At 41.5% G+C, this 14,857-nt stretch overlaps 1 protein-coding gene across 3 annotated transcripts in view; it reads left to right on the plus strand.

The window, feature by feature from the left end:
* TMEM156 (transmembrane protein 156) overlaps positions 1-14,857 on the plus strand; it is a 62,343-nt gene that overhangs the window by 32,430 nt on the left and 15,056 nt on the right. For all 3 annotated transcript variants that reach the window (XM_012499654.2, XM_003258585.2, XM_030801013.1), the window contains exons 3-5: positions 4,154-4,414; positions 9,124-9,243; positions 11,945-12,028. In XM_012499654.2, the coding sequence (XP_012355108.1) occupies positions 4,154-4,414; positions 9,124-9,243; positions 11,945-12,028 (465 nt within the window). The remainder of the gene's footprint in view (positions 1-4,153; positions 4,415-9,123; positions 9,244-11,944; positions 12,029-14,857) is intronic.

A 14,857-nucleotide genomic window follows, 5' to 3' on the forward strand; every position in this document is an offset into this window, starting at 1 on the left:
CAAAATGCCACTGTAATTCACATACACATGATGGGTAGAGGATTATTTGGCATGTACTCTCTTCAAAAGTAGTAAATCTTTAAAAAACAATTTTAAGTAAATCTGTAGTTTCTTATAGTAAAATCAAACTTCGATTCTCTAAGGAATCATTGAGCCCTTGCATTTATACCTACTCCTGCTTAACATTTAGTCATTGTATGTGAAGTCTTTTTACTTCTCTGACTCTCCAGTAAGCTTCTCGAGGGCAGGGCCTTTGTCTTTGCTTACTACTAAATTTCAAGCTTTGTGCACAATGCCTGATATAATACCTAGCAGACACTCAGTAAATTTTTGTGGAATGAATGACTGAATAAATAAAGAACAACTGCTTATTATCTGCAGTGCCTAACTGAACCTTGCAGTTATCATGAGACCAATCTATATTATTTAATTAAACCAAATAAAAATGGATCATTGAGAAATTAAATAATTCCTTTACAATCATAAAATATGCAGAGGGCCTCAAGCCCAAACATCAAATTTATTACTTATATTTATTCAGTGGGAGAGGTTGCCTCCTGTATCACTAGATACTGGAATTTATTTTTTTGGCATTCTTTGAGAATGGGAACATAATTTCTTGGCATTTACCTTGTTTTTCTGTTGCTGTTTTCATGTACTTATTGGGCATTTATGCATCTCTTCTTTTAAAAAATATTTTATCATTATAGATTCAGGGGGTACATGTGCAAGTTTGTTACATGAATATATTTTGTATAATTGTGAGGCTTGGGCTTCTAGTGCACCCATCACCCAAATAGTGAACATTGTACCCAATAGGTAATGTTTCAACCCTCACCCCTCTGCCCCTTGGCATTGACTTTGGATGAAGTTCTTACTCAAGTAGTGCTGTAACTCCTCCAGGTTCTGGGCTGAATCCAACAGAAAGCAAGTTGTGAAAATGCCTCTATGATGACAGAGAACTAGGAAGTGTTTTAAGGGTTGGTAGCTCAGAGATCTTACTTCTCTGCCTCCTTGAAAGATGAAAACAGCACATTGACACATTGTCCCAGTTGCTGTGGCTCTGTAATAAAGTACCCCCAAAACTCAATGGTTTTAAACAGCAATAATTTTATTAAATAAAATAAATAATTTTCTTTTTTTGTGTGGGTCCTAGCTATGTCTATTACATTTTCTTTATCCACTCATCTATCAATGGACATTGATCTATCTGTCTCTCTATCTATCTATCCATCTCTCTAGATACCTATCCATCTAGTTTACATTTTCTTTATCTACTCATCTATCAATGGACATTGATGTTGTTTCTATTCTTGGCTGTTGTGAATGAGGCTGCAATGAATATGAGAATGCAGATTGTGTCTTCAAGATGCTGATTTCAGTTCTTTTGGCTACATACCAAGAGGTAGAATTGCTGGATCATATGGTGGTTCTGTTTTTAATTTTTTGAGGAACTGCCAGACAGTTTTCCACAGTAGCTGGACCATTTTACAATCCCACCAACACTGTGCAAGAACTTAAATTTCTTCACATTTTTGACAACACTTACCTTGTTTTTCTTTTCTTTTCTTTTTGAGATGGAGTTTCACTCTGCTGTCAAAGCTGGAATGCAGTGGCACGATCTCAGCTCACTACAACCTCTGCCTCCTGGTTTCAAGCGATTCTCCTGCCTCAGCCTCCTGAGTAGCTGGGATTACAGACGCCTGCTACCATGCCCAGCTAATTTTTGTTGTTGTTGTTTGTATTTTTAGTAGAGGCGGGGTTTCACCATGTGTTGGCCAGGCTGGTCTGAAACTCCTGACCTCATGTGATCCACCTGCCTTGGCCTCCCGAAGTGCTGGGATTACAGGTGTGAGCCACTGCACCCTTTCTTTTTCTTTTTTTCTTAATAATGGCCATCCTGACAGGTGTGAGGTGTTTCTGATTGTAGTTTTGACTTTCATTTTCCTAATGATTAGTAATATTGAGCACCTTTTCACATATATCAATAGGCCGTATGTCTTTGTTGGAGAAATATCTATGAAAGTCCTTTGCCCCTTTAAAAATATTTGATATGTATTTTTTTTGCAATTGAGTTATAGGAGTTCCTGATGTGTTTTGGATATTAACCTTTTATCAGATAAATGGTTTGAAAATATTTTCTCTCATTCTGTAGGTTGCCCTTTTGCTCTGTTGATTGTTTCCTTTATGTGGTCTTTCTACCTGGGCTAGTCTGGATGTCTTCACATCATGGTGGCCTTAAGGTTTTGGACTTATACACAGTGGTTCAGGGCTACAGCATGAGTGTTCTGAAAAGCAAGATGGGAATTTCTTTGCCTTTTCTGACTTAGTCATGCAGTGTCACTTCCTCTGCATTTGATTGATTACAAGCAAATCATGAACCTTCCCAGATTCAAGAGAAAAGAAATTATTTATTTATGTATTTATTTTTTTGAGATGGAGTCTTTCTCTCTCACCAGGCTGGAGTGCAGTGGCATGATCTTGGCTGACTACAACTTCTGCCTCCCAGATTCAAGTGATTTTCCTGCTTCAGCCTCCCGAGTAGTTGGATTATAGGCGTGCTCCACCACGCCCAGCTAATTTTTTGTATTTTGGTAGAGACAGGGTTTCACCATGTTGGTCAGGATGATCTCAATCTCTTGACCTCGTGATCCGCTCGCCGTGGCCTCCCAAAGTGCTGGGATTACAGGTGTGAGCCACCGAGCCCAGCCAGGAAAAGGAATTAAAAGCAAGTCACAAATGCTACCAGGTTCAAGGGGAAAGGAATTAGATTCCTTAATGAGCAAATGGTGAAGTTTTTAGGGTAACATGTGTGTTATGGATTGAATTGTGTCCTCTCAAATTCACATGTTGAAGTCCTAACCCTCGATACCTCAGAATACGACATTATTTGGAAATACAGTCATTGTAGATGTAGTTAAGATGAGGTCATTAGGATGGGCCCTAATCCAATATGACTGATGTTCTTACAAAAAAGGAGAAGTTTGGACACAGAGACATGCACACAGGGAGAATGACATGTAAAGATGAAGGCAGAGAGCAGGATGATGCATCTCCAAGTCAATGAATGCCAAAGGTTATCAGCAAACCACCATTAGCTAGGAGAGGGGCTCAGCCCTCAGAACAAATCAATCCTGCTAACACCTTAATCTCACACTTCTAGCCTTTAGAACTGTGAGACAAGCTTCTGTTCTTTTTTTTTTTTTTTTTTTTGAGACACAGAGTGTCCCACTGTTACCCAGGCTGGAGTGCAGTGGTGCAATCTTGACTCACAGCAACCTCTGCCTCCCAGGTTCAAGCGATTCTCCTGCCGAGTAGCTACACCTACAGGCACGCACCACCACGCCTGGCTAATTTTTGTATTTTTAGTACAGATAGGATTTTGCCATGTTGGCCAGGCTGGTCTCGAACTCCTGACCTCAGGTGATCCGCCTGCCTCGGCCTCCTAAAGGGCTAGGATTACAGGCATGATCACCGCGCCTGGCCCAAACTTCTGTTCTTTAAACCCCCTGGTTTATGGTACTTTGTTACAGCAGCCCTAAAAAACTAGCACAGTGTGGAATGGGAAATATTGTTGTGACCATATTGGTCACACAATACAGTCTGTCCCACAAGTCACTGGGGAAATGTGTGTATTTTCTTTGAGATGCTCCAATCCTATTCCAACACTACCGTTACCTGGTTTTCATGATCTTAAAAAATATAACCACCTTACTAATTATTTTTAGGTTGGATGCAGTGGCTCATGCCTGTAATCCCAGCACTTCAGGAGACTGAGGAGACAGGATCCCTTGAGTCCAAAAGTTGGAGACCAGCCTGGACAACATAGCAAGACCCAATCTCTACAAAAAATTAAAAAAATTAGCTGAGCATAGTGGTGCACACCGGTAGTCTCAGCTACTCAGGAGGCTAAGGTGGGAGGATTGCTTGAGCCCAGGAGGGTGAGGCTGCAGTGAGCCATGATTACGCCACTGCACTCCAGCCTGGGAGATGGAGTGAGACCCTCTCTCAAAAATATGTATATATTTTTAGTGTAGGTAACTCTCATTTCTACTTTCTTGTATAGAAAGGAAGAGATTTAGTTCTGAATTGTATGTGTTTTCTTGCTATGTATTAATATTTTGCAAATAACATTTTCTTAATCACTTTCTAGTTCTTATCAGGAGAGGATCAAGGGAAGTGAAAGCAAATGATTTTCATTCAGCTTGTCAGCGCTTTAACTTCACTGTAGCTCCTCTGGTTGACCACTTGGAGGAATATAACACTACCTGTCATCTAAAAAACCACACTGGAAGATCAACAGTCATGGAGGATGAGCCAAGCGAGGAGAAATCTATAAACTACACTTGTAGAATCATGGAATACCCAAATGATTGTATACACATTTCTTTGCACCTAGAGATGGATATACAAAGTAAGTTTTTAAAGAAACTAAAGGGAAAAGGAGTTACAATATAGATATGTAAAATTAAGCAAGGGCTATCACATTAACTGAAAGCCAAATAGCTGAAGAATTTTACTGATGAAATAATATAGCCTGAAAGAATGTTAGTCTATCTGTTTATTTTTCCTTCAAAATATGCTTTTTATGGGGCCTACCTGTAACCTGAGAAAGAGGAGGAATTTATGGGTCACGATTTGAGGAGCACTGGAAAGACTTTCTGCCTCAGAATAATTTTTTATTACTGTTGCAGTGGGGTGATGGTGGTTGTTTGAGACAGGGTCTCACTCTGTTGTCCAGGCTGGAGTGCAGTGACACGATCACTGCTCACTGCAGCCTTGACTTCCCGGGCTCAGGTGATCCTCCCACCTCAGCCTCCTGAGTAGCTGGGACTACAGTTGTGCACCACCACACCTGGTTAATTTTTTGTATTTTTAGTAGAGACGGGGTCTTGTCATGTTGCCCAGGCTGGTCTTGAACTCCTAGGCTTAAGCAATCCACCTGCCTTGGCCTCCCAAAGTGCTGGGATTATAGGTATGAGCCACCACAGGATAACTTTGAAACATGCCTGTTTTCTGTGCGTGAAATAATACCACCATATTTGTGTACTAAAAGGAGGCATTTCTTTTAAAATATGAATATCGGCTGGGCGCGGCGGCTCACACCTGTAATCCCAGCACTTTGGGAGGCCAAGGTGGGAGGATCACGAGGTCAGGAGTTTGAGACCACCCTGGCTAACACGGTGAAACCCTGTCTCTACTAAAAATATAAAAAATTAGCTGGGCGTGGTGGCATGTGCCTGTAGTCCCAGCTACTTGGGAGGTTGAGGCAGGAGAATCACTTGAAGCTGGGAGGCGGAGGTTGCAGTGAGCCAAGATCACACTGCTGTACTCCAGCCTGGGCAACACAGTGAGACTCTGTCTTGAAAAGAAAAAAAAAAAAAAATATATATATATATATATTTAGCACATTGTGATATGCAATTACATTTTTGTTTTGAGTTGATTTAACATGTCCTCTGTTTGAGCTGAGAACCAGGCCTGGATGAAATGGGAGTTTGATGTAATGCTGTGAAGATAGGGTAAGGTACAGATTAGGCACCTAGAGGAAAAAATAGGAGATTAAAAGACAAATCCTACATACTTGCGTATCTTAATTCTGTTTAAGGTTGGTTAACTTCCTAGTTACCCTATTCTGAAATACCACAATTATTCCTTTCTACTAAGCAGTATGCCCTACTTCACCCAAAAAATCTATTTCTGGAGAGCATCTTTTGATACATGCATTTAATGAGTGCCTGCTGTATGCTAGGCAGTGTGTCAGGTATTGGGGTCATGAAGTTAGATGATGTGAAACAATCTGAAAGAGGGTGACCCCTCACCTACACCAGCAAGTGCCTTCCAGTGCCACAGGTGCTAGGGGACAGTAATTTGCTATGCTTTTTGATATTCCAGACATGTGGAAGCCTTTCAGATTGCTTTAGAATGCTTTCCTAAAGCTTTAATTATTGTAAAGGTAATGATTTTCAAAATATTACATTCACTTTAAAGCAAACAGGAATATGTAATGTGCATGCATTTTTAAGATAAAATGTGAGACTTCAAAGAAATTTCTCCTGTGACTAAGTTTTCCCACAGCCCTATAACCTCTGCAATTAGGGGTCATTTCAAGGTGTGTGCATGTGTGGGGGCTATGGAAGAGGATCTGAGTAGATCTGAACAGAAGGATCAGTTCCCTCTGATTGAGGAGTGAATGAATTGGAAGATGGGCTCTGGAAAGATTGCCTAGAGAAGGTGACTATAGTGAAATCTGAAGGGTAAAGAAGTTTAGATTATAGACATCAAAAACATTTTTTTCAACGTACATTTGTATATCCATCTAACTGTATTTTATATTTTTTCTAAAATAAAGAAAAAACCACTTCCATAATAATAATTTTAAGATTTTTTTGTGTGTGTTCATGGAAAAAAATCCATAAATTCTAGATTCAAAGTGAAATAATAGTTAACAGCTTTTGGGTGTCCACAACTCAGAAAGATAGCAGTGGTGCACAAATACGTACTCTTGTGTTCTGCAAAAAGTATATTCATTTTGCCATGGGTAGAAAATTAAAGGTGGCTGGGCACGGTGGTGGCTCATGCCTGTAATCCTAGCACTTTGGGAGGCTGAGGTGGGTGTACTGCTTGAGCACAGGAGTTGGAGACCAGCTTGGACAACATGGTGAAACCCTGACTCTACAAAAAGGATGAAAATAAGCTGGGTGTGGTGCATACCTTTAGTCCCAGCTACTTCAGAGACTGAGGCAGACGGATTGCTTGAGATAGGGAAGACAAGGCTGCAATGAGCTGTGATTAGACCACTGCACTCCAGCCTGGGTAACAGAGCGAGACACTGTCTCAAAAAAAAAGAAAAGAAAAGAAAAAAAAAAGAAAAAAAAAAAAAAAAAAAGAAAGTTACAACTTTATTCATAGTTTACTCTGCTGTGCAAAAACTAATTTGATCTCGCTTAAAAGCCTTCTTAGCTGGGCACGGTGGGTCACGCCTGTAATCCTAGCACTTTGGGAGGCCAAGGTGGGTGGATCACCTGGGGTCACAAGTTCGAGACCAGCCTGACTAACATGGTGAAACCCCGTCTCTGCTAAAAATACAAAAAATTAGCCGGGCATGGTGGCAGGCACCTGTAAACCCAGCTACTTGGGAGGCTGAGGCAGGAGAATCACTTGAACCTGGGAGGTGGAGGTTGCAGTGAGCCGAGATCGCACCACTGCACTCCAGCCTGGGCGACAGAGTGAGACTCCCTCTCAAAAAAAAAAAAAAAAAACCAAAAACAAAAAAAGCAAACCAAAAAAACAAAGCAACAACAACAACAACAAACTTTGTACTTTGGTGGGAGTAAAAGCCTTCTCCATCAGGGGGTGAAACTAAATGTAATCCAGTCTGGCAAATTTACTCTGAGATAATAATTTAAACTGTTCCTTGATGTTCCCCCCAGATTTCTGTCTGTTTCCTCTTGCTCCTCTCTAAGAAGGCTGCAGGGATGGGTGGGCAGCGCAGGACCCTAGGAGATACACTCTTCTGAGATCATGCTGCTGGCTGCACTGGCTGGTCTGGTCCCCATCATGCGTCTTGTGCTATTGCAATATGAAGTTGGTTCTGTTTCCATAGCTTTATCAGTGCCCAGTGACAACTTGGTCTTTGAACCCATCATGATCGTTGCTGGCACTGCCAATGTTCTCTGCTATTTAACTTCATGCTTTTATTTTGCTGCATGAGGAGTGCAAGCCTGGCAGCTGAAGAGCATGTAATAGTCTTGGGGAGGCTGAGTGCTGCCATCCCAATCCACCTCTGCCCTTTTTCTACTTAGCCGCCTCTCTAAATGAATGCTTAATGCCTATTTAGTGTACATCTGGGTTCCTGTAAAGGGGACACCCAGGTTATGAACCCCACAAAGGCAGTTTATACCAAGAGTATAAACATGGTATACATTCTGCTAAGGTGAATAAGTACTAGCTGTGTTTTGTATGCAAAGAAGAGTGTACACAGGGTGGGCTTAGAAAGTCAGTAGACAGGCCGGGCGCAGTGGCTCATGCCTGTTTGGGAGGCCGAGGTGGGTGGATTGCCTGAGGCCAGGAGTTCAAGACCAGCCTGGCCAACATGGTGAAACCCCGTCTCTACTAAAAATACAAAAAATTAGCCAGGTGTGGTGGCGGGCACCTGTAGTCCCCTGGGAGGCTGAGGCAGGAGAATCGCTTGAACCTGGGGAGTGGAGGTTGCAGTGAGCTGAGATCGCACCATTGCACTCCAGCCTGGGCAACAGGAACGAAACTCCATCTCAAATAAAATAAAATAAACTAAAATAAAATTAAATAAAATTAAAATAAAAAAATGAGTCAGTAGACAGTTGTGGGTTAGCTATGATGAGGCCACCCTTGCGTGAGTCACTGATTCCTGGTTCTGCTGGCCAGTGTGTCTTTATGAGACCACCGGAGACCATGCTAAGCTATTGCTGCATGGTGACCATCCTTCCCATGTTGCCTCATTGTCATCTGAATGAATGAGTTTATACCTGTATCCTTATTAAATTTAGGCCAGGGCAACTACGTTTAATTAACACATGCACTTGATCTGATCATTGGCGTGCAAAGCACTGTACTTACCGCCTATTACCCTGTGGAAAGAGGGTCTGATTACTCATTGTCCTGGCCACTTAAATGCCTCAGACCAGTCCTTTGACTGCCTGCCTTTCTCTTTCTTCCCCATCTTCCTTGTACTCACTGCATCTTTGTTGATTTGAGGACATATTTTTGGGCTGCCTGGCCCAGGGTCAAAATTATGAATTGTAACTGGTTCTGATTCTGGGATTGCTATGTTGTGGTCTTACCCTAGTTACAGCGAGGATAGTGAAACTAATATCAGCATAACCTGTAAGTGAAAGGAATCCTAGAATTTTGGAACTACATGGATACCTGGAAGCTACCTACTCAAGTTTTCCCATATAATACCTTCATTTAATATATCAAGAAAGAATTCAGGAGAGCTAGTGACCCTGTAACAGTGATGATCATAATTTCAGCTTTTCAATTCAGGGCAGAATATGTTGTAGAACTCAGCTACACTGCCACATTGCCTTTTATCTGTTGAATAATTTTACTGGGTTTTTACACTATTTGTTTTCTTTACAGATATCACTTGTTCCATGAAGATCACTTGGTATATTTTAGTTCTATTAGTTTTTATATTTTTGATCATCCTTACTATCCACAAAATACTTGAAGGCCACAGAAGAGTGAAGAAGTGGCAGAGTAAGTATAATCCCTGTAGTGCCAAGGAACTCCTGATCTCTTCTATGGATTTAATTTCCTTTTTAGTTCAATTTAGCATTTCTTGTGCACCTACTGTGAATAAGTGGCGATTCTTGGTAACCCAAGGAATAAAAACATAGATAAAACACAGTTCCAGCATGCAAGGAGCTTCATTCATCTTTCTTCTACTCGGGCAAGTGAGTAGGAGAGGAAGAAAGACTGGGTGAATAGGAAGAAGCTGATGGGCTGGACATTGAGCAGGACTTAGTGGAAGTGAGGGCAGAGAGAGAGAGAAGAACAGGAAGTGGGGATAAAGAATTTCAGGCTGGGCGCGGTGACTCATGCCTATAATCCCAGCACTTTGGGAGGCCGAGGCAGGCGGATCACCTGAGGTCAGGAGATTGAGACCAGCCTGGCCAACATGGTGAAACCCCATCTCTACTAAAAATACAAAAATTAGCAGGGCATGGGGGCACAAGCCTATAATCTCAGCTACTCGGGAGGCTGAGGCACAAGAATCGCTTGAACCCAGGACGTGGAGGTTGCAGTGAGCTGAGATCGCGCCACTGCACTCCAGCCTGGGCAACGGAGCAAGACCCAGTCGCAAAAACAAGAATTTCAGAGTTGGAGATCTTGAGCAGAGTGGCTGTAGGTGACAGGTGTGAGGCAGTCAATCTTTAATAAGCATGGGGGTATCCGATTTTTGGTAGGGCAGAGCTAAAAGAAATGAGAAATTAGGAATTAGGACAGTAGGAGTGATGTTAAAAATATTTAATAACTCGTATGACCTAGGCATGCACCTGTCAGGATGGACATTGATTGTAAATTACTGGTATGATGCTACTGGTGTGTACCCATGCAAATACTGGCTCTACTGGCATGTCCCCATGCATAAAATGGATGACCATCAGACCCAATGGACAATTCATAATATGAGTAGCTGGTCTCTTAAAGACAGTGCAAAATGTATCACTATAAGAATAGGCACTAATAATAAATGGATTAATGTTAGAGTCCTAGTACTACCACTTACTAGTTATGTGACATTAAGCAAGTTATTTAAATGATGTGGGCATCCCTTACCTCCTCTGTAAAACAAGGATAATCACCACTACCACACAGGGTTGAGGTAAGGAAATACAGAGATTACTTATGAAGTTTACCACAGTGTCTAGTGCATCATTAGTTTTCATTAAGGGACAGTAGTATTGTGGTGGTTGTATGATTTCCCAAGGCTCTTTCCTCTTTACCGGGCAAGGCTGTGTTAGCCATTTCAGTAGGCAGAACAAATGTTTGCCTCTAGGTTTCAGTAAAGTTGCAATTAATTCTTTTGACTATTTGTTGCAGATATTTTTGAGAGCAGTTTCATATCAAGTGTTCTCATTGATACCTTAGTAATAAAGCCCTTTGTGCAGTGGTTAATAACATAGTCAATACTGTTTATTTGTAGAATAACCATTTTCAGAGCATTTTCACTAGATTCTTGAAGTATGTAAACAGGATATATGCTATTTTTATTTTGTAGATAAAAATCCCCTGAGACTCAGAGAGGTTAAGTGTTTATCCAAAGCTGTACAGCTAGTAAAATGTCAGAACTAAGATGTAGGGTATTTAGTTTTGAAAATTCTATTATTTAAAGTAAATGTGTGTTATTTATAAATAGTGTATAGTTCTGAGTTTATTGACCCATTTTCCCCTATGAAAAGCTATAAGCAAAGAGAGAGAGAAGTGAGCTAGAAAAAATGTCTAGAAGGACACCATTAGTGGGGAGTCAAATGAAATTCTTACAAATATCTGCCCAAATGACAGACTTAGTGATTTTTTTTTTTTTTTTTTTTTTTTTTTGAGACGGAGTCTCGCTCTGTCGCCCAGGCTGGAGTGCAGTGGCGCAATCTCGGCTCACTGCTGCAAGCTCCGCCTCCCGGGTTCACGCCATTCTCCTGCCTCAGCCTCTCCAGGTAGCTGGGACTACAGGCACCCGCCACCACGCCTGGCTAATTTTTTTGTATTTTTAGTAGAGACAGGGTTTCACCGTGGTCTGGATCTCCTGACCTCGTGATTCGCCCGCCTCGGCCTCCCAAAGTGCTGGGATTACAAGCGTGAGCCACTGCTCCCAGCCTCAGAATTAGTGATTTTCAAAGGCTTGCAAATCTAAGCATACAAAGTAATAAAAAATGTCACACTACTTTGGACATTAAATGTTACTGAATATTAAATGTGCATTAAATATTCTTCAAATCATATCTATGTATAAAATAAGATAAATAATATACTTTTCTGTGTATAAGAGCTGTCGCTTTTCTTCTTTTTTTTGAGATGGAGTCTCACTCTTTCGCTCAGGTTGGAGTGCAGTGGCATGATCTTGGCTCACTGCAACCTCCACCTCCTGGGTTCAAGCAATTCTTTTGCCTCAGCCTCCCGAGTAGCTGGGACTACAGGCATGCACCACCACGCCCGGCTAATTTTTGTATTTTTTAGTAGAGATGGGGTTTCATCACATTGGCCAGGCTGGGTTCCAACTCCTGACCTCGTGATCCGCATGCCTCGGCCTCCCAAAGTGCTGGGATTACAGGCATGAGCCACCGTGCCTGGCCATGAATGGCTCCATTCTTTTTGGTAATCCCTTGAACCAACATGGGGAATATATGTCAACAATGTGCTTGTTTATCATCTAAATACTTCATTTCTTTTCTGGGAATAGGTCATAGAGACAAACCTGCATCTGTTCTCTTAAGAGGATGTGATTCGGAGAAACTGAGAGCATTGAATGTGCAGGTTATTTCAGGTAAGTTCTGTGGCATGTAAACAAAACAGCACTCAGGAAACTCCAAAGCTGCATGGTTTCACTACAGAGTAAACTCAAGATCTGAGATCTGAGCTTGTGTAAATTAGCCTTGTATCTGGAATAACAGAGCTGTGGGCAAATGAAATCCAGTTTAAGATGTCTTATTATCAGGGGACCGTAACAATCTAAACTATCTCCTTAAATAATGGAAAGTTTGCTTAATTGGCAAGAAGAAATTCATGTGAGTAGGCAGAGGAGAGAAAGCAATAGGGATAAGCCTTAGATTTATTTTTAAATGAGACAAGATACCATTATTCCCCAGAATTGCAAGAAGTAATTGCAGAGTGGGCATGGCTTTCGCTGGAGCCTTCACTTAGCAGAGGGTGTCGTTGTGTAAAGAGAACTTCTAATAGCCCCAATTAAAAAGCCCCCTGTCCTCTCCTGAGAAACAGAAATGGAATAAGGGAATTCTAATTAGAGCAGTGATGGGGGCTGTTAGCACAGATGTTGTGGTTCAATATCTTTCTTCTAATTGTGAAGCCTCCTTTTGGATTCAAGCTGTCAAATCACGTTAAAAAGAGAAAGAGGGAGAATGTGACATGGACAAAGGCCTCTTCTTCAGCAGAGATAATATCCTTGACCGTGAAGGCCGGGCGCGGTGGCTCACGCTTGTAATCCCAGCACTTTGGGAGGCCGAAGCGGGCGGATCACGAGGTCAGGAGATCGAGACCACGGTGAAACCCCGTCTCTACTAAAAATACAAAAAAAATTATCCGGGCGTGGTGGCGGGCGCCTGTAGTCCCAGCTACTGGGGAGGCTGAGGCAGGAGAATGGCGTGAACCCGGGAGGCAGAGCTTGCAGTGAGCTGAGATCCCGCCACTGCACTCCAGCCTGGGCGACGGAGCGAGACTCCGTCTCAAGAAAAAAAAAAGAAAAATATCCTTGACCGTGAAAACCACAGAATTATGAGTGCTGTTACCACAGCTCCTTGTACACAGCCAGCGAGCAGGCGCCTTCGTACTTTGTGAGAAGTTAGAAAAAAAAAAGGAAGCTTCAAGTCTGGCGTGTAAACAGTTTTCAAAAATGGGAGGATGCCGAACAAACCTCCAGTCCCCCACCCTACAGCTGCATCAGTAGCGACATAGAGATTTGCACCGCATTTCATTGGGGACTTTGTTCACTGGGGGCTTTCGTTAGCCATTTAAATTAGCAGATACACAGAACCCTAGCTTGAGTGCACATAAGGAGCTCAAATATTTTAAAAATTTAGGCTTTCTACCCAGCATTAGCAGTGAAATTATTAAGCTATGACTGATAATAAGCGTTAGCTAAATAATCATTTGACACCAGTTAAATGTGGGGTAAGTTGGTGGAAATGTTGTCCAGTCAATGAAAATCTTGTTTGATTAATAAATTAAAAGCCATAATGTTGTTTTAAATGGCAAAATTAATTTTTAAAAGGAGAAAATGGCATTTGAAACCCTGTGCTCCCCTCTTACTCAGTACGTGTATCCAAATATGAGGAATGTTTTAACACAGTTCTGTGGGGCTTTTTGGTCAACTTAGGAATTCTGGTCGTTTCTGTTTTCAAGTCATAATTTTGTGCACTGCAGTCTTGTCTGAGAAAAAGTCCATAGTTCCCCTGTCAACCCATATAGTCGAGGGAATCACAAATTTTAAGTACTAGCTAACCACAAGACTAACCTCACAAAGTTGTATTTATGAGCCTGTGACTTTCATCCACCAAAGAAACCTGTCTTAGCCAGCCTTTCCCTTTAATAGCTCTCACTAAAAATCCTCTGGCTTTATTACCAGGTATGTAATATTAATGTTTAGTGTAGGTCAAGGGGTGATGGCCTTTTTAAAAACCAAGAACCCTTTTGAGGCTTAGCATCTTAAAGAGAGAAAGAGGCAGACTCTTTCTTATTTATATTCCTTTAACCTAAATGCAATCTTTTCCTTCCCTATTGTAAGTTGCTTTTCTGAGAGAGAAATGGAAAGGAAATCACGTCTCCTTTGAGTGCCGTTTTTAAGGCCTCTCTTTGTAGTGATGGATTATAGGCAGCAGTGAGAATGTAGGAAAAAATGTGTCAGCATGGTTCTCTGGAGATGCAGTAACACGGGTAGAAAAAAAAAATGTAGTTCAAAGCAGTGGTGACTGTGTGTCACATTCAGCAGAAGCAGCTTGTCGTTGACACTAGCCACACATTCCAGGATGTCTCTCCATTTGTTCATGCATTTAAAAGTGAGTATTGTTACACACACACACAGACACACACACACACAGAGAGAGAGAGAGAGAAAAAGAGAGAAAGAGAGAGGGAGAGATAAATGGGCTCGTACCTCCAAAAGAAGCTTATTCATCCTACAAGAGAGAAATAAGGAGAGATTACCAGGATGCAGGCACCACATTGTGCCTGGCACATTCTAGGGGCACGGTGGACACAGATGGAATAAATGCATCCTGCTGCTGTAGAAAGAGATGTCAAACCGAATCAAATCCCCATCTTTTATATGTCTCTAATATTTTCCTCCTTGCTTTGAGAAGCGTGAGAGCTTATGTTTCCTGGCTGGGCATTAATCTACTTTCCACCTTATTCATTTAACTATCATCTTCACACAGGTGATCTCTGTCTTATTTATCTGTGGATTGTTGTTGCTAGCATAATATCTGGCACTATAAAAGCTTATTAAATCTCGCAAACCCTAAAGGGAAATGAGTATAGAGTAAAAAGAGCAGATGAGCAAGAAATGAGTCTGAGGGATTGGGAAATATGACAACAAATAAAGAGACAGAGTAATTACAGGGCATAGAATTCCACTTTATTA

Source organism: Nomascus leucogenys, chromosome 20 (genome assembly GCF_006542625.1).
Source record: "Nomascus leucogenys isolate Asia chromosome 20, Asia_NLE_v1, whole genome shotgun sequence".
Classification (NCBI taxonomy): domain Eukaryota; kingdom Metazoa; phylum Chordata; class Mammalia; order Primates; family Hylobatidae; genus Nomascus; species Nomascus leucogenys.